At 29.1% G+C, this 20,400-nt stretch overlaps 1 protein-coding gene across 5 annotated transcripts in view; it reads left to right on the top strand.

Annotated features, from left to right (window-relative positions):
- LOC141447157 (transmembrane ascorbate-dependent reductase CYB561-like) overlaps positions 1-17,496 on the top strand; it is a 246,981-nt gene extending 229,485 nt beyond the window's left edge. For 2 of the 5 annotated variants that reach the window (XM_074114411.1, XM_074114413.1), the window contains exons 3-6: positions 615-823; positions 2,934-3,103; positions 10,484-10,654; positions 14,326-17,496. In XM_074114411.1, the coding sequence (XP_073970512.1) occupies positions 615-823; positions 2,934-3,103; positions 10,484-10,628 (524 nt within the window). In that variant the 3' untranslated portion in view covers positions 10,629-10,654; positions 14,326-17,496. Of the gene's footprint in view, positions 1-614; positions 824-2,933; positions 3,104-4,927; positions 7,196-10,483; positions 10,655-14,325 lie in introns of those variants that run through there. The other 3 variants (XM_074114408.1, XM_074114412.1, XM_074114410.1) reach the window with 2 other exon arrangements.
- Positions 17,497-20,400: the final 2,904 nt, after the last annotated feature.

Below are 20,400 nucleotides of genomic sequence, written 5' to 3'. Positions count from 1 at the left end.
GGTTAGCCTGGAGGTTATCAACTGCTCTCTGTATCTGAGGAGGCACCTTTGAAGGCATAGTGGCAATATTTTTAGAAGAAAGGAGATGAAAAAATACATAAAAATGACCTATCGCGTGCTCTTCTTTCTCTTTGATAATAAGTTAAAAAATTGAAATATGATTAATAAATACCAGATTTTGAAATGGCCTAGCACCTTTAATTTTGAAGATATCGAATTGTGGTTTCCGGTTCCTTTCATAACTTTTTATACTCCTTAAAACTGTGTACATGAAAATGGGGGTCAACTGCGAACCCTTACTTTTAGTCGCGCGTCAGCCGCGTATGCAGGCAGGAATCTAAAATCAAGTCACATATTCTGAAACTAGAGGTGACGGGCAACAAATTTTTCCTCTACCATTTTTTGCTCAGATTAACCGTTTAAGCATGAAATGCATTTGAGCCGTCTTAAAATGAACACCCTGTATATGATTTCTCAATAAAATAATAATAGAAATAATAATGGTGTAAACAAAAAATGCAGATATTTTATAAAATTGTATATTATTAAACTAGAACAATTGTAATTTATTGTTAAATTATTTAGAAAAATCTTTTCTTTTTGTCTTGTTGCAGCGATGCTGTTGTACAGAATTAGCAGATGTTGTCGACGTATATATGTGAAACTACTGCATACAGTGTTCCATGCACTGGCTATACCATGTATAGTACTTGGATTTATGGCTGTCTTGGATTATCATAATCTTAGTGATCCGCCTATACCCAATTTCTATTCAATACATTCATGGATGGGCTTTGTTACGATGGGATTATTTGCTTTGCAGGTGAGGAACATACATATTTATCTCTTTTATTTTGATTGTTTCTTTTATGGTTTACAAAGAATTTAGCAATAGTTTACAGTTCCACCATTCAGAAGAAGTGAACTGTCTACTTCTACAGGTACACAGTCATTCCAACTGACACAATTTAAGAGTTAGTATTGGTGTGCAGTTATTTGGTTTTAGTGTGCTCTCAAGCAAACTTTAGCTTACCATCTAATGCAGTGATGGCGAACCTATGACCCGCGGGTCAGATACTGACTCGCGCAAGCTTTTTCACTGACCCACAATTGCTGGGATAATTTATATTCTATCTGTATTTTTTTCAATCACGCATTGACACAAAAACAATTTAAATGCTATCTATAACCTTTAGTTTGATCATTACAGTTCTAAAACGCAAATAACGACAAATGTTTTTGTAGTATTTGAAATAAAGCAAAAGTGTTTACAAAACAACAAATAAAATGTATAATTTTACTCATATTTTGTTTGTTAAAAATAATCGACAACCCAAAGCAAATAACCATATTTAGATTTTTCTTCAGATAAAACACACTTTTGTAAGGTTTTATTTAATTATGTTTGTAAAAAGAGACTTTCATAAGCACTTGTTTCGTCCCGCTTTACTCGTTAAGCCAACTGAATTTTAAAGATGTCTAGTTTTGAAAATATTCAGTTTAAAATTTTTAAACTTAACTCTTGTGCAAATGGGCATTAGTGACCCAAGAACTAGTACTAAAACAAAAAATGAACAAAATTTGACCCACGTCTCAAAAAGGTTCACCATCACCTGATCTAATGCATTACATAACCTTAACATGTGACGCAAACACTATTATAAGTTATTGAACAACAATGTTTGAGCTTAAAATAAGTTTTCTGAAAAAATGTATACGTACATTATGGATTACATTATTCTGTAAAAGGCCAGCTATAGATTTAATTTAAGAAAAATATTGTACAGCAAACAGCCGAAATGTTTTGTTTTTGTTTCAAATTACCAGCATTAGAAGTGAAGGAATATGGTGAACTAACAATTATTGTAAGGATTTAGATATGACCCTGAAATAAAGGGGGAAAATAGATTATAAAAGAAATGATTTGTATTAATAAAAATATTTTGTATTACCACGGTCAAAGGTACACAATTTGAGTCCCTTACAAATCTTGAAAAAAAAACCTTTACGTCTGATTGATAATTTTATTAGAGTTCTAAGAGAAGAAGCTACTAATAAAAGAGAAGAAATATTAATTGTCTTTTCTTGTATTGTTTTCTTTCATAAAGGATGTTAGAAATTGTATAAATTGCGAAAGAAAAAGGAAATATTAAGAGAGGTTAATTGGTGAGACCAGTTTAGTGAACAAGGTTGTACGTTTCTGGTATATTTTGTAGTCTGTTATGTTTTCTTTTGTTTCACCTTGAATTGACATTGACTTTAAAATGAAATAATTTACTAAATTTAAGAGTGCAGAGTAGACGACATAGAAATATTATTTTTATTTTCTTTGCCAGATCTAAACTATAGGATTTTTCCAATTAAGATGGCCGTTGCTTTCATAGAAATGGCCGCCTAGGTTTTTTGAATAATCTCAGTAATTCCTTTAAAATCTATTTTATGGGAAATAGCTTCATATTTGGCTAGTTTTATCGTGCTTGAAAGGAAAAAAAAACAATGAACAAGGTGCATCTAAGTGCTAACCACATAAAGATCTTGTCTTAAAGTTTGCATATTTTTAGGAGAGAGTTTTTCTATTTGGGCTCATAATCAGGTAAATAAGGTAATCCTTACTTCATAAAAAGGGTGTTTCTGTAAGAAGAGTTCGTAAGACTAGCTCAGTTTTGAGTAGCTACTGAGCATTACAGCTGAGTATTCCATATAGCAAGAAAAGTTAAAGGCCAATTTTGTTCTTCATATTTTGTTGTTAGCTGGTTGAATTTATGATTCCTTAAACCTAATTAGATATTGCTCTTCTATGTTTAAAATAGATAAAATTCAAAATTGTGTTATTAGCTGGCCAATGAACGTTCTAGTTTTTCAATAATTGTTTTTGTATGAGTTAATTTGCTTTATTATTGTAATAATTGAATAATGTTTATTATTTATTACAGTTTGTGGTCGGATTCTTCAGTTTTCTATTACTACTATGTTGTGAGAATTCAACAGCTGGTTTTCGTGCAAGTCTTGTGCCCATACATGCTACATTTGGACTGACTACTTTTATGATGGCTATTGCAACTTGTCTCACTGGTCTCACAGAAAAGGCGTTCTTCACATTTGAGTAAAACATTTTTTTTTTTTTAATATTATTTAATCTTTAATTAATTATTTGCCCCCCCCCAAAAAAAATACTGTTCAGGTGTTTTGATAATTGAATTGATGGATAATGCATGGTCCGCCTAGCTTGTTAAGGCGTGGTTCTGGGTTCGATATTTATTTCATGTATTAATGAGGTTAGTTTAACGTACATTAGGAAGTATGTTTGGTGGCCATCACTGTCCATGACATCAGATCGATATGTTAACATTGAAGTATATGGGAGGTTACTTTTTACCTAATCAAACTCATTGTTTACAATTCTTTATTTTTAAAATACTCACAATGAGTAGGTATTTACATTTATGATTCGAAATTTATCGTAGCAAAATGCTTCGTAAGGTGATACTCTGGGGAAAGGTGAATAGAGCTTCGCTCTGAAGTGTTATTTAACGTAATCAACGGCTTTATCACCTGGGTAAATATGAATTAAATTTGTTGCATTGGTTGCAGAAATCAGTTAAAAAAAATATCTCATAATTGAGGTCAGAGAAAACCATGTAAACGTTTTACACTAAATCAAACTATAAGTGCATTTATAATCAAACATTGTGCCCATCTTTATAATAATTCGAGATTTATGACATTATGAAACAATCCTTTCTGTTTAATTACCTATAAAAAAAATTAAAAGATTTGCCCGAATTTGATTTAAATTTTAAGAAAAACATTGGATAGACTGTAGAATTGGAGTAACAAAACACTTTTTGTAAATTTCAAAGCATGGTTTTTTACTAATATTTGTTTACGAAAAAAGATGCTTTAAATTTAATTGATTTTAACAGTTTTGTTATAATGCTTCAATTTTTCTTAGCTGATAGCAAGTCCCTATTTTACAGTAAAATTCAAAATTACGTTCTTTTATGTCTTGAAAGTTTAGTAATACACATTAACAGTATTCATGCATCATGAACATAAGCACAATCATTAACCGTGTTAATAATATCAGAAAATCCCCAACTAGGGATTAATATTTACACATATTCAACAAAAAGATGTTTCGTAGTATTTGTTAAGAAAAAAAAATAACTAAATTGACGCCTCTTTATATGAGATTTTGGTAACACTATTTGTAGGTTAAGTTAATCAATTTTTGATTGCATTTAAAACATTCAAGTTACTAGTACGAATAAAAATGAAATAATTAATGCCTTAGGCATTACTAAAAATAGTATAAAAAGCAAAATTTCTTGTTTATTACATGCTTGCATACCTTCTTAGGCGCTATGTACTCTCCAGCTTGTTCGACTATTCGAGATAGCATTGCATCAATTACAGTACAGTTTGAGTAGCAGTACAGGTTTTGTTTTGTTATTTTTAAATGAAAACCAGAATAATGACTTTTTTTTTGGCGGATATGTTAGTAATTCCAGATAGTTTGTGATAATAAAAAGGGATTTTTTATAAATTTTTGGTTGGTGTTTAGTAAAAAAGGTTAAATCCTAAGTTCTACGACTTATGTATTTCTGAATTTCCTGAAATTTAGGCTTAGAAAATGTACTAAGAGAATAAATAACCTTTATAAAGGTTTACGAGAGAAGAATTGCCTAACTAATTATAATTAAATGCCTAAGAATAATAATAATAGCAAGTCAGGAATGATCAACTAATATTTGAAACCTAAAGGAGGTTTTTCTATTCATTCAAGGCCTTCTAATCGTACATCTCACTTTCATAATTGTGTCCACAAAAAAAATTAAGAATTAACTTTTCCCATTTTTCTTTTTTCTTTTGATTGTTTTGTTTTTTCTTTATCTGCATAATCCATTCCAAAATAACGGTTTTTCAGCAAAGACTACTTCAACTTCATGTCTTCAGAAACAATTGTGATCAACACTTTGGCGATGGTTCTAGTAGCCGCTGGAATTCTAGTATCCTACGTTCTCAATTCACCGATTGACTTCAGATATTATGGACGAACACTTGTTCCTGATAGAGAAATATAATGCTTATTTTGGAAAAAAAAAGAAAGAAATGATTTCGAGGAGGAATTTTAAACCAGAGAAATACAAAAAAAAAAATATTTTGTTTGTTTAATTTTGGTGATTAATAATTGCCCCCATTTATCAACAGTTATTTTTTATTTTATTATATTTTTATTTTAGCTTAAATGCAATTTAGGTGTTCGCGCATTGTTTTTTCTAATGAATTTTAATATTGATTGCGTGAAATTTCTCTAATATTACTTGGCGTTGCTGCAATCTAGCGGATTAAATAGTAAACTTTAAAAATAAGGCAATTTATCTCTTTTGAGAAGATATAATTTGAAAAGTATACTGATCTCAAAGGATAATTTCAGGGTATAATCAATAATAAACAGTAAACGAAAAGGATGAACTATAACCTATATAATCTAAACAGTCTTCATAATTTTATTTTTAATAAAAACTTTTATACTTGTATACTTCCTTTTGTGTTCAAAATTGAAAGTATGCCAAGTTTTCTGATATTATTATGACAAATAAATAAGAAAAATAGTTTTATAAATATTTATCAAGATAATTAGAAAAATTTAGATACATTGTGTGTGTAAATATTATTTTTTATTATTAAATAAACTAACTGCTAAATTCTAAACGCGATTCATAATTAGGATTGCCAAAGACAATCGATTTTGAAAAAAAATACTTTTGATTTTTACCCACTGAGATTTTTATGCCAATAATCTTAAATCATTAATATTTTAATTTTTTCAATAATTCCTCGAGTAAAATAGCTGAAATTTTATTCAGATTCATCTATTTTGTATTTATTTTCAGCTTAAACCATTTTTTATGTTTGAACTGCTTATGTATTGATATATTTACTATAATGACTGCTTAGAACAAGTAATTGCTTTTTATTAAATGTATTATAAGTTTATGGACAATTTTAATTATTAATGTAGTAATAAGCGTTCATGCGATTAATTTTTTGGTTTAATTATTGGAATCCCAGTATTATTAATTTTTAAATCTTATCCGTATTTATTAATTTTTTTTAATTCTTCTTTTATTTAAAAAGTATTAGTTTCATGCAAAGTTCAGAAAAAAAATATCCGGTTTTGTTGTTCTGCAGTCGGGCTGGCCTTGCAATTCAATTCCATTTTACATCAGCATTTCCAAACTATGATACATCTCTGGGGTATTTTTCCTATCAGAACAAGCTGATCATTCATTCAATGATACGAAGGTGATTGGAAGTGACAAAGAACAGGTAATATACCACAAAACCCACTTTAGTGAAGACTCCGTCACATTGGTTATAGACCTTTATCCCAATGAACTTGCAAGTTAGACTAAACTTGGCTGGCAGAGTCAAGAATCATTCTTTACCTTCTACGCCAAAGTATTATCTCCTCACATATCAGCTTTTAGTTCATTAAACGATTCGTTTGATTGAGCAATACGTGGGCCATTTATGAAGGCGTGTTAAACATAGCTCTAATCGAAAAATATTTCCACTTAAATTGAATCTGCGAATCAGATCCTCATTGCCCGTCTTCCGTCTTACCGATTCCCATAAAAGTATTATTTGATTTTTTTTCTTTTAGTTCAAATCATTTCTGTTTCCTAAACAAAGAAATTCTACTTTTTTTTAACAGCTGATTAACTGGGACCATTAGTAAAATAAATAAAGATATTGATAAATCGCAACCCTATTTAGCTTTTTCCTAATAATTTATTTTAAAACAAAAATTAGTTTTGTTCTCGAAGTTTCAAAAAAATGGGACCAAAACAAAAGTCATTTAAATTTTAAAAAAATAATAAGTGAAGTCCTAATTATTGCCTAATCAGTACAAAATGTCTTTAACAGTTGTGGTGTGTTTAAATGTTATTTATGTTACTTTTGTTTTACTTTCTAACAAGGAAATCTTTTTTAAAAAATATTAAAAATCTAATTTGAGGGCACATTTTTTATGTAATTTGTGAATTGTTTCTTTTTTTTGTTTTCACAAACTCTCAAGTAAAATCTCTTTTGTATTAATGCGTTTTTTAAAATAAATTTCAAACGGTCATTTATATATTAAAATGTAATATATAAAAAAAATAAATAAATAATGCCAGTATAAACTCAACTATATTTTCTTTTTTTTATTTATTTTTTCATAAACTAAAGAGTTGTTTCTTTTAAATTGGACATAAAATATTTAAAACATAAAATCAACAACATATTTCACCAAAAATATTGAGGTAAGAACCACAGATTTTAAGAAAAAAAAAAAGCTTCATTATTTCGTTTTCCAAAATTTTTAAAACCACAAATGCACCATCACTTTTTTCCATTTTTTATTGGCTTATACTATTTCTTATATTTATTTTTTAACTGAAAATGTAACAAAATAAACACAAATATTACTTGAAAGTGTGCTTATTTAGTTCTCAAGCACTAAATTGTTACCAAATGCTTATTTCTTATTTTAATAAAAACAAAATATCTGAATTTCCTAACGAGGCAGAAATGAATAGAGATATTGGGTTATTTCAAACATGCTAAAAGATATGAATACAAATTTCAGAGCTGGACTCTTCGAGAAGTTGAGGAGTCTTTTAGTGTCACTTCTTTTTAGGTCATTATGGTTTAATGAGACATTTGATTGTAAGAAAAGAAGTGGTAATCTCTTTGTAACCCAAAGAGAAGGTTTTTCTTTAGGCCAGTACAAGTTGTTTGTTGACATGTTTGCCTAGCCATTGTTCTGGTAACCAGGAGGCAGGTTATTGGGGAAAAAATATAGAAAAACTAATGTTGCGTTAATCACTATAATTTATGTACCAAAATATTGTCTAAAGATGTAAAATCTTGGACGCTAATTATACATATTCCATTTGTGCTACTTTAAACTGTAATTTTGTGGTAACTTATTGATAATATCCACACCGATTTCTTCCAATGCAATATGTTAAAAAGAGAGTTATGATCTCTTCTAAGTTTTGAAGGGGTGTAGTTGAATCTTCTCGGGAATTAGTAGAACCTTGAGGAACATTTCTTCAATATGAGTGAATTTTTATTTTTCTTTTATTTTGTGTGCGGTGTGTTTAGAAGTACATACATATCTAATCATACTGAAAAACGGTTTAGGTTAAACACTAATGGATAGAAGATGCTTACCATTAACTGTGCATTCTCAGTAAAAACAAGACCAATTCTACTTGTGATAGACTTGGTTGATTTGCCCAGGCAGACATTTCTACTGAGTCGAAGTTTTGTGAAGATGCCAATTATTACATTTAGCTTGATCTTTTCAAGTGCTATTAGGGATTACAGTGTAATAGTGAAGATTACATTTTAAAGAGTGTTGTTACAGCTTTTTCAATCATGAACATTGACCACATATATGGTATGTAACTCCAAGTCTTTTTATGCCCAGAAATGGAACAAATTAGAAGGGAACTAATGTGGAGCGCTTCACCTTTTTTTTTTGCCTTTAAAGTTTCCCAGTATATCTATTCATTTTTGGCAGTTTATTTTAAACTTCAAAAAGACTCATTTCTTGAAAAGCATGAACTTTTAAAAGTAATTCATATCTTAAATAAAAATCTTAAATCTATACTGGCGCTTGTGTTTAAACACGAAATGAACTATACAAAAAATAATATGCTTTTTTTTATATATTACATATTAGGGTAAAACTACTTACAATGAACTACTTTAATTAATAATTTAAACTTGCTTTTCGCTTAAATCAACTGGTAAACAGTTGCCTACCTTCCCTTATTCCATTTTTGTATTTGCATTTATTTTCTCTTTTCCATTACTACGCGTAAGAGAAGTGTGATTTCTGTCAAAAAAAAATATAGGACTTAATTATTTATAACCTTCGCTTTACCTCTTTATTTTCACCTCTCACCAAAAATTAAGAAGGATTTTGATGAAAAGGCACATTTGGATTTTGGCACTAAATGAATTCCATAAACCAGAATTTCCTTTTTTTGTGTTTTCTAGTTTTTCATTCAAGTTAATACCATTCCTTCAAATGTTTCAAAAAGCAAACATTGATGTTTTAGATACAGTTTTATTTATTGTTAAACACAAAAAGATTTTTTTTTTCTACACTTCACTACAGTTGATAATTTGGCACAATGATAATTTAAAATCTTTGTAATTTTATTGTGGAATTGTGTGTTTTCTTTGTGGGGGAAAAAAATTATTTCATTTTCTTTGATATTTTTAATTTTCTACATGTTGTCCCTCCATAAATGTTTTTTATTAAGCACATATTAATTTTGTAAGTAATTCGTTCATTATTATTCAATCAGTCGAACAATTGTTGGTCGTTTCTTTCAAAAGTTAAGAGCTGAAAAGAGAAAACTGTATGAAAGTTAAAAGCGAAAATTGAAGTCCCATCATTCATCAAACAAACTGTAAAAATATTCGAATTAGGCTATTGTAGAAATATGTTTTGAATTTCTCTCAAAATTGAAATCATTCATAGGATATTCTTTTTGTGTGCTGTGCAAATATTGATGCTTTTTGCTTAAGAGTCATTATGAAAAAAAAATCTTTGCAGGGAGCTTTGGTTTAATTTTGTGATGGTCTCAATTAGCACATTTTTTCACATTATTCTTTGGTTGGCATATTTTCGGTGTAAGTTTTCTTAAGTATTAAGGATATATAATCCGAATTTTTTATGAAAATTGTAATGGTGTATTGTAAATCCAATGACACCCTGCCTCACTAGAAATCGAAGTAAAGGAATCCACTTCTTTGCCAGAATACGGTCACTTTTAAATCAATTATTTTTACTCTTGGATATTAGGAATAGTTCTACTATGATACTGTTACTGTGGTTAACCTCTCTGCTGTCTGTTAAGTCTTCACGCAAGACCGAAGTTTAAGATTTTTTTTTTTTTTAAATGTTATTTATTCATGACGCAAATTTAAATCGTTCGAATGTAAAGTACATTTCTTGAATTCTTTTGATCAGGTTTTCGTTTTGAAAAACTGACACATGACCATTCCAGATAAAGATTGAGGGGCAGGTTAAGGAAGAAAACTTAATTAAATTTTTAAATAATTTATTTACTAATAAGAAATAACTTAAGAGTCTTTCAGCATAACTTTTGAATGAAAAGCATTCATGTCGTTGATTAATACTCGTTAACAATAATACTTGTTTTGGGTTGTAGAATCAAAGATAGTTTTTACTTTTCGGGTCACTGTTCTTTGTTTTTTTAAAGTATATATATGTAAACAGTTTTGTTTTCAGAAATATCTTTGCATACGCACATTTTAAAACTAATCTGCTTCAAGCATGGGTCAGAAATCGTTTTAATCAGTACTAATAATTGCCCATTTCTTTGTATAGTAAAATTTTATTTAATAACCTTAATTTTAACTACATATTTATTTCTTATCTTCTTTACAGAAGTGACTACTCATTATGGCCAGAAGAGGGTATAATTATGAATGCATTAGCCATGGTCTTGGTTGCCCTAGGCATACTAGTCTCTTATGCAGTAAGGCGAGATCCGCTACGAGTTAACTCTGCGACATATGTCTCAGAAAGGTGAGTGGAGCTATGCAGTTCAAAGTACGTGTAAGTATTCTGAAATATACTTTCTTAATGTTGTCTGTGAAACGAAAATAGGTACTATTTTTTTTGTTTTTGTTTTTTGTTTCCCCCTATTCGTGAATCCATTATAACACCAATATTGTTGGTTTTATCAGATTATTTGAGAATCCCGGGAGTTACTTATGTTTATATTTGCATTAAATAAATGCCAACACTAGAAATAGGACTTAACATTTAAAGCTAAAATAAACAAAAGGCTTGCAGTACATCTTTGAATCAAGCAGACAGTGATGTTGTTATTTATTGCGATAAATACATAGTAGATTTAGATTTAGATTTTAGATGGGACGGGACCTACGCCCCACGGCACCGCAGCCACAAAAGACTTATTGGGCCAGCCCCTTCTTTGTTCTAGTAAACGAAACCTCCCCTACTAAAGAGGTTGAGGACTTTCCCTACTAGTTCTTTTAGCGCTACTATCTCCATAGGCCTCAGCGTTGTAAAGGTTTCATAGCGCAACCACTCGATTGCAACGCAATGGAACAACAGGTGAGAGGCCATTTCCTCCTCTTCCTGACACAATCTGCACACAACGGTTCCGAGCTAATAAGCCCCCACCTTGCGTAGATGCTTCCTGCACCTACCATGTCCCGTGAATAGGCCTGTAATCAGAGCAGTCTGATTTCTACCCAAGCACAGAGCCACTTTGGCTCTTTGCTTACACAGCCAAGGCATCCTAGTCTTGCTGTGTTTAACCCCAGGACATATCACCCAGTTCTTTTCGTGCTCCCTTTAGATCCAATCTCTGAGAGCCGCACGAACCGAACCCCCAGGACAGGCTCCGGGCCGATGAAAGGAGTTAAATACATAGTAACTAAGTAGTGATCTTCCAAAGATTTTTTTAAAGCATTTATGCACTAAAAATCAACGCTAAGTACCTCTGCTATCAAATTGCATAAATAAGTAACCATGGCAAGCTAACTACAGAACTGAGTTCCACTTTAGTACACCACATGCAAGTAATAAAATATAATTTTTTATGAATTACTGCCTAAAACAATCGTATTTATTTCAAATTCGTTTTCGAATAGTAATTTCAAAATTTGTAACCTTCCGAATTTTTGAATCATCGCTTTATCTTCAGAGTGAATCTTTTTTACTACAGATAAAAACATATCTCATCACAATGATCTCATTGGTGCTTTTTAAAAATCAAAATAACTTTAAAGTGTACTGATACAAGGTTTACTGGAGCATCATCAACCAAAAGACGTGTTAAACAGCTTTGTATCTTTTATAGACAGATCTTAATAAATCTTTTGTTATTTGGCATGTCGTTGGTGTTGCAGAGATTTAATAATACATTTATTTCTATCTCTAAAAAAGAACTAATGGCTACACACCCTTTTTAATATTTAATTTCATTGGATAATAAATAAATTGGATAAAACATTAAATAATTTACTTTTTTGCACATTCCGAATCACTCGCTTTATAACCTCTATGACCTCTAAGTCACTTAAACAAAACAAACAATTTTTTTTTTGATACTGTTCAGTTATTGTCAATTATTTGTTTTTAAAAATCTACAAATATACGTTTCAATAATTTAAAATTGAATAATTCAACGGACATTTTTAGGGAATTGATATTGTAAGTTATGTTATGTTAGCTGTGATAAGCATCAAAGTTTTATTCGTTACTATTGTGGAGCAATGTGGTTTTGGTTGGATAGGTAAAACATAGTTCAGTTACTGTTATAATTATCATTACATTTCTCTTATATGAAATATACAATGGTCAAAAGAAGTATTCATACACTAAGTTTTCTTACTTTATCTACTGAACTTTTGTTTCTAGGATGACTACTTGTTCAGTACTGAAATCGAAGTTAGTAACAATGAATTTAATGCTCTCATTTTCTTTTATAAACATAAAGAATTGGTTAAAAAGCAGAAAAATAATTTATTGTATGCAAAATAAGTATTCATACACTCAGTCTGAATGTTATAATTAACGCAAAACTAAAGACCTAATATTTTGTATGCAATCCCTTTGCATTTGTTATTGCCTGAAGCCTCCTTGGCATAGATTCCACCAGGTTTAGTGTCTCTTGAGATGTGATTTCTGCCCATGATTTCTTTAAGTTGGTTATGTCCTCTTTTCTGGAAGAACATTTCAATTTTCGTATTTTCCGCTCCAAACAAGACCTTAAATTTCCAATAGGGTTTATACCCGGAGACTGTGGAGGGGTGAGAAGTTGTTTCCGGACATTATAAAGCAGCCATTCCTTTGTTTTTTTGGACAGTATGTTTGGGATCGTTATCCTGTTGAAAGAAGTGTGCGCTTTCGATACCCAATTTACCAGCACTTTTGCTTAAATTTTGGCGGAATATGTCCACGTACCTTTCAGCGTTAAGAGTTCCGTCGATGACGATAAGTTCTCCTACTCCCGCAGCACTCTTGCAGCCCCATACACCATCACACTGCCTCCTCCGTGCTGTACAGTTTTTATTATGTTTTTTTGCTTTAAGTTCCTTATTACTTATAAATTGTTTTTCTGCTTTTTAATCAATTCTTTATGTTTATAAAAGAAAATGAGAGCATTAAATTCATTGTTACTATCATCGATTTCAGTGCTGAAGAAATAGTCATCCTAGAAACAAAAGCTCAGTAGATAAAGTAAAAAAACTTAGTGTATGAATACTTTTTTTGACCACTGTATGTACGCCTTTGAAGCTACTTTATGTAAATAAGCCGACTAGATGGATGGTTAGAAATTGTAAGGCTGTAGTTGTAAATAGCGTTGGTTGCATTTTATATCACAAACTATAAGACATTAGCACTAATTTTCTTTTGATAAAAAACAATTGTCACTTACTCAGCTAATTTAAGGTTATGGCCATTTTATTGACAAATTAAAGGGGAAAAAAGTGGATTAATGATGAAACTTTAGTTCGCACAAATAATTTATTTTTTAATATAGTTTCAAATAAATATCTTAGTGCTCTGATCTCTAAGGTCGTTTCAGTAGTAAGTCTTTATTAGTTGCATTTATGAGAAAAACATTTATTTGTTTACTTTTTGTCTCATGCCGATAATTATAATACATCATATTTGTTATGGAATTTTTGGATCTCATAAAAACTAACTAATTTAGTAATCTGAATATTAGGAAAAGGCCTTCAGTATTAATCATACTATGTAAATAACACGCCATTGATAAGCATACGGTTCGGCCTTGATCTTAACTACACATTTGATTGTACTATTTTATCACTGCCAATAATTGATGTGTGCCTCCCAGATTGGTCACGAAAATGTAATTTACAGATGAGAAATAGATGAGGAACATTCTTAAATGACCGATTTTTACGAATGGAAGAGAGGTGCTAAAATAACATAAAATAAAGAAAAATAATAAAATAAATAGAAAATCAAAGTGAATTATAAAAGAGAAATTTGGACGATTTCAAAGTTCCTCAGTTCAAAGAAATTCCTTAAGAAAAAGTTAACAGTTTTGATAAAAAAAACTAATTTTTCGGAAGGCCTATGCATTGGATAATTTATGGTTATACTTGAAAATTCATTATGATTCTTGATCGATCTAGCTAAGAACATATTGGGTCTATTACGCTATATTGCATGCATATTTGTTATTAAAGTAATAATAATAGTAACCTTGTTTTTTGCAGGTTATAGGGAAGGGTAGAGCCGATGGGGGAAGCTCCACCGGCAAGATTTTAACAGCTGCCAGCTAGATCTTCAACTAATATCAACTGCCACCGCCAAAATAATTAAAAAATGAAAATTACAAAAAAAAAAGAAATATAAATTTCAAAAAAAAAAAAATACAAAAAAAACGATCGATTCGAAACCGTTTAACAAATAAAATAGTGAAAATCTAATTAGTTCGAGACGCGATTGTTCGCGCGGCTCTTTTTTTTTTTAAAGTGAAAATAACAAAAAAAAAAGACTTTTGCGTTAACATTTTGTGAGGCACATTGTATTTTAATAATATACAGTGTTCCCCCCAAAAAATAAAAATTTATACCCATGAAAATATTAATTTGATACAGAATGGAAGCGGGTGGCTTAAATTTTAAAAAATGTGAAGGTTATTTCATTCCTTTCTGTGTAAATTGTCGCTAAAATTCCAATCCTGAGGTCGAAATCTACTCCAGTTAATAATAATTAGTAAATATGTCTACTTGCCAAAAATATGTATGTTCTATAAGATTATGAATTTACAAATACTGAAAAAAAAAAAAAATTGAAATATTCAAGAATTCAGAATCTATTAATTCAAAAGATTTTTTTTAAAGTTAATTAGGTTTGATCTCAATTATCTAAATACTTCGATGATAAAAATTATCAGTTGCTTTGTTTAAAATTCTCCTTTTTCTTAAGAGAAGTAAAAAGACATCACAATGTTAGCAGTTTAGGTGAAATATGTTTAATAAGTTCCTTGCTTAAATGCTAAGAACCATTTAAAGTAGTCAAACGTTTGAGCATGGCCGTAAGAATAATAATAATAATAAAATATTAATATTAATAAACTAAGAATTTAAATAATTGAAAAGTAAAAAAAAGAAAAATGCTGAAGATGATTATGTAAGTAATAACTAATGTACCAGGTTTAAAATAAGCAATATATTCCATATCATTTCCTAAAATGGTTCTTGATGAAGAACCTAAGCATTAATATTGGGTGAAGTGATTGAAGTAAACACTATTCAAATAAAGTATAATACGTCATCATTTTTATTGTTTATATTTACAATGTAAATGAACTGCTGTTGGTAATTTATAAGAAGGTTCAGAATGATCAGGTTTTGTTCTGAACATCTTTGATTAAATTTCGTTTCACCCTAACAACCAACCTATTTGTAATTAATTTGTTTAAAAGTGGGCCTATTCAGGTATTTATTTATTTTCTTTCTTTCTTTAGGCGAGGATTATTTTACAAAAATTGTCTGGTATTTTGTGCTCAACTAAGTAGTTTTAGAATTTTTTTTTTTGTAGGTGTAAATTTAAAGCTTATTTATTCATTCATTTGTTACTAAAACAAATTCTGTCTGGTGAAATGGGATCGTAGGCGTAATGCTGTTTAGAGCTTGCTCTATGATCAAATCCTTTTGCTAAAAAGCAAAATCGTATGGGTACACAATAGGTTGCGGCCCAAAAAAGGGTTGGAAACCCCAAGGTCAGAAGTAAGTATTCAGGTAGTTCTTCGAATAACTTTTTTTTGTTTTCTTCGAAGAATTACTCGTCCAGTGCTGTCGCTCATTTGCACTGCAGACCTCCTTACGGATCATTATAGACTGAGGAAATTCTACTTAGTGTTTTTGTTAGAAAGAGCTAGAAACAGCACTGCGAAATATTGCGTCTGACCAAGAGTTCCGCACTTTGAAGGAGAAAAAAACCGAAGAAGAAGATTGCCATCAAGATTGGCTAACTAGTCAGCCAACTCTCTCACTAAATTAAAGCTGTTGTGTGATTTAAGATTAGTGAATGTAGCCACTTGCTCTACCAAAACAAATAATAAAAACTAACAATTGTAATAAAAGTTACAACAAAATTGAGAAAACTCTTGAGTTATGATTTGCAAACTATATACCTATTAAAAGTTATTATTTTCCCAGTTTCTGCTTTTTGCATTTAGTTTAATGTCAGCAATGTCCTCTCAGTAAGTACATACAAATAAAAGCTGCCGTAAATAAAAAAGAATATGTACTAATATTCACTTGAATTACAAACTCCAACAATTTTTAAAGATAAGTCTAAAAAAAAAGGAAGTGAAATATCATGCTAGCTAGTGTATTTCATTCGCTTCATCTGTTATTAGTGTTTTAATAAAATTATTGTACATGAAATTAAATAATAGAATAAAATAGAAAGCAAAAATCCAATAAATCTGCCTGCTCCCCTTCTTTAAAAATCATCATTGAATGTATAAAGAAATCAATGAAGAACCTAGTGTGCCCAAACATTATAAAATATGGTAAAGTATTAATAACAAACAATACCAAACATAAACAAACTTGCTCACTGGTATGAAATTATTAAAAAGAACACTTCAGGCTTAATGCCATGAAATTAAAAAAAAAATATATATATATATATAAATTTAACAGGACTTTTATAAAAAAAAACAAAAAAAAACCTTTATAAACTAATTACTGTTATAAACAAATTAGGCTTACATTGTGCATTTATATTGTATTTATGAAAATTTAGTAACAGTGTACGTGGAATATTTTTTTTCATTTTCTTTTTATTATTATAAAAAATGAGAAAGTTGAAAATCTTTCTACATTATTATTTCTATTGTTGCTTTTTATGAATTAATTTTTTTGTTTCGTTAAAAAATTTATTCTTAAACTTTTAGCGAGTGCGTTTCATTCTACTTGCGAAAGAGACTTTGTTCTTTGATACTGTACGTTTTAAAGATTAAATTTAAAAAAAAATATACAAAACAACTTTTTATACTTTTCTGTACTTTTAGCGAGAAAATATGTATTTATTACGAGCTTTTATTTTTCGTTTAAAATGGAATTTTTCTACAAAAAAAAAAATAAATAAATATAAAGTTAAAAAAAAAAAAAATTATAATGTTTATCTTGATTGTAGTAATCGTGTATACTGTAGAGTGTTATATATAAATATACAAATTGAAAAAGTAAAAAAATTAATGTGTACAAAAAATGCAAAATGTCCATAATATCTCTATTTTAAAGGTGAATAAATAATGAATGCAAAAGCGTCGATAAAAGCCTGAGATCAAGGTCTCACACTGGAAGATCATCTTTTGGAATATTTAGTAATTATTTTATGAGTAAGCAGAAAAAAAAAAAAAAATGAAACTTGTATGTTTGGATAAAATTTAAAAGTGGTTCCAAAAATAAAAGCTATTTAAAAATAATAGCTCCAAAAAGCTATTTAGTTTTCATTTCATTCTGGTAGCTTTAATAGTATCAGTATCATGATTATTTTTTACCAAATTCTGTACAGTCTTCTTTTTTCAGCAATCAGAGAGCAGTGAAAGTATGATTAAAACATAATTTACACTAAATAAAATAATAAAATAGGGATTTTATGAACAAAAAAAATTAAATATGTACACATTAAACCCCCCCAAAAAAAACTTTTATACTTGAAATGTGTTGTGAACCACGTTAGAAACTTATAAAAATTAAAAGGTTGCCACCAAAAGTCGTTTTATTTCTCTTCTTTGAATTCTTTACAATAGTTGACTTGATTTAGATTTGATTGATTTAGTTAATTAATTATTTAATTAATTTTAATTGACTTACTGTTAAAAACAAATATAATAATACAAAACGCTCATTCAAAAAACGTTTTTTCTAAGGCCATTCCTGATTTTTTTAGAGAAATTAATTTTTTAAAAAATAGTATTTTGGTGGATTTTTTTTTTTTTAATTCAAGTTCAAGGAAGGATTTTTAGATATAAAAAATTTATATAAATATATAATATAAAAAAGTATGTCTTTAATGTAGATGGTATTGTATTAAAAAAAATAAATAAAAATAAAGGAATGTTGTAAGTGTACATTCTTGATTTGGAGAAACATGGACCATTTTCACTTTTTTGAAAAAAAAAAAAATAAAGAAAAAATAAGCGAACAAATTAGCTCTTAATAAAATAATTAAAAATAAACTTGATTTTTTTTTTTTTTAATTAATAGATATTGTAGATTTGTGTGCATTCCTTCATTATGTTTAATTTATTTTTACTTTTTAAAATTCATTAATTATAATTATTATTTTTTAGTAGAAAGATTTTTATAATTTATGAACTATTTTGATGAACTCTTCAATTATGCATGTGATAATCTCTGTTAAGTAATAAACAATTGATAAAGGGGAAAAATACAAATATGGATAATTGTTCAGTATTAAACAAAAAAAAAATTAAATTAAAATAGTATATTCACTTTAATAATACAAAATAATATTAAAATTCGTTTACTTTCAAATTTATATAAATATTTAAATATACCTATATATAAATATATATATATTTAAAATATTATTTGTTATTATTATTATTTTTTGTAAAATTCTATTTGAAAATAATTTGTTTACAAAATAAAAGTAAAATAAAAACAACTGTTTTATTTTATATTTTCTTTATCTTTGTAAATAAATAGCTTTTAATTGCCGAATATTTTAAAAACAAAATAGTTTATTTTAAAATTTAAATACAAAATAAATATTAAAAAAAATAAGAATAATAAATAATTCCTTGTTTTGTTGTTAGTCAGGGAAATTGAAAGAAAAACCTTCTTTTTTTTTTGAAAAAAATATAAATGTTATGCGTTTGTGTATATCTATAATTGTTTGCAAGGAAATAAAAAAACAAAAAGTAAATTAAGTTTTTTTTTCCCATTCTTTTTTTTATTTTGAATGCAAGAAAATAATCAGAACTAGTTGAATTACTCTCGGTAAGTTACGAAAAATACTTTTTGTTCTTTACTTGTCTTTATGGAGCTCTTTATCATGAAACTATTTCAAATCAGTAGCATTCATTTAATCCTCATCAAGATAATGGAATATATTTTCCAAGAATGCTTATGGAACTATAATTCTTGGTGTTTTAGATTCCTTGCGATACATGCTGAAAGTTAAAATCTTGTCCAGAATTACAAAAATAAAATATCAGTGGCAAAGAATTTACTGTTTCTTTAAATTTGGACATCGAGAAGTATTGCAGACTAAGGGATCCAAACAGACTAGCTATAGTTCTTCTTAAATTTGGAAAATAAAAGTACCGTCTTTGTATTTTTATATAATAAAATACCAGAGGCACTTAGAACATTACCCGATTCGTTATTTTCTATTACTTCCTTTTAAGATACGTTTTCCAATTTTGTGTTATCATTATACCAGGTTTTACTGGTCTTTTTTTATTTTTAACTTCAGTCTTAAGAAGGGAAGGGATTAGCTATGAGGTTAGCATACTGGACTCCCACGCGGAGGTCCCGGGTTCGAATCCAGCAGCTGACCCTTAGATTTTCTCTTCCTAGGAGCTTCTTACAGCTCACTGTCCGGTGATGGACAGTGTTGTCTGTAACGAGAGAACACTGTCCGGAGGCCGGCAGTGCACTGAAAAAAGCTCCGGGCGCCAATAACCTTAGATGTTGACGCGCCTTAAATCATAAAAATAAAAAAAATAAAAAACTTCAGTCTTAAGTATTGGATTTTATTTAAACTACCTTCAGGCAGAAAAGTTGAATTTTATATACAGGGTGTTCATTTTAAGACGGCTCAAATGCATTTCATGCTTAAATGGTTAATCTGAGCAAAAAATTGTAGAGGAAAAATTTGTTGCCCGTTACCTCTAGTTTCAGAATATTTGACTTGATTTTAGATTCTTGATCGCGTACGCGGCAGTCGCTCGTCCAAAATTAGGGGTTTGCAGATGACCCCCTAACTTTCATATACACACTTTTAAAGAGTATAAAAAAGTTATGAAAGAAACCGGAAACCGCAATTCGATATCTTCAAAATTAAAGGTGCTAGGCCATTTCAAAATCTGGTATTTATTAATCATATTTCAATTTTTTAACTTGTTATCAAAGAGAAAGAAGAGCACGCGATAGGTAATTTTTAGGTATTTTTTCATCCTTTTTCTACTGAAAATATTGCCAAGGCAGTAAAGCTAGTATTTTTCTTAATATCGGGAAATAAGTCGTTTTCCGACTGATTTTTCTAAGAAAAATCAAATGTTAAGAGCTTTAGATGTT

This window comes from Rhodnius prolixus, unplaced genomic scaffold (genome assembly GCF_049639745.1).
Source record: "Rhodnius prolixus isolate KJV_2025 unplaced genomic scaffold, Rpr scaffold_7, whole genome shotgun sequence".
NCBI lineage: Eukaryota > Metazoa > Arthropoda > Insecta > Hemiptera > Reduviidae > Rhodnius > Rhodnius prolixus.
This window is presented reverse-complemented; position numbering and strand designations above follow the sequence as displayed.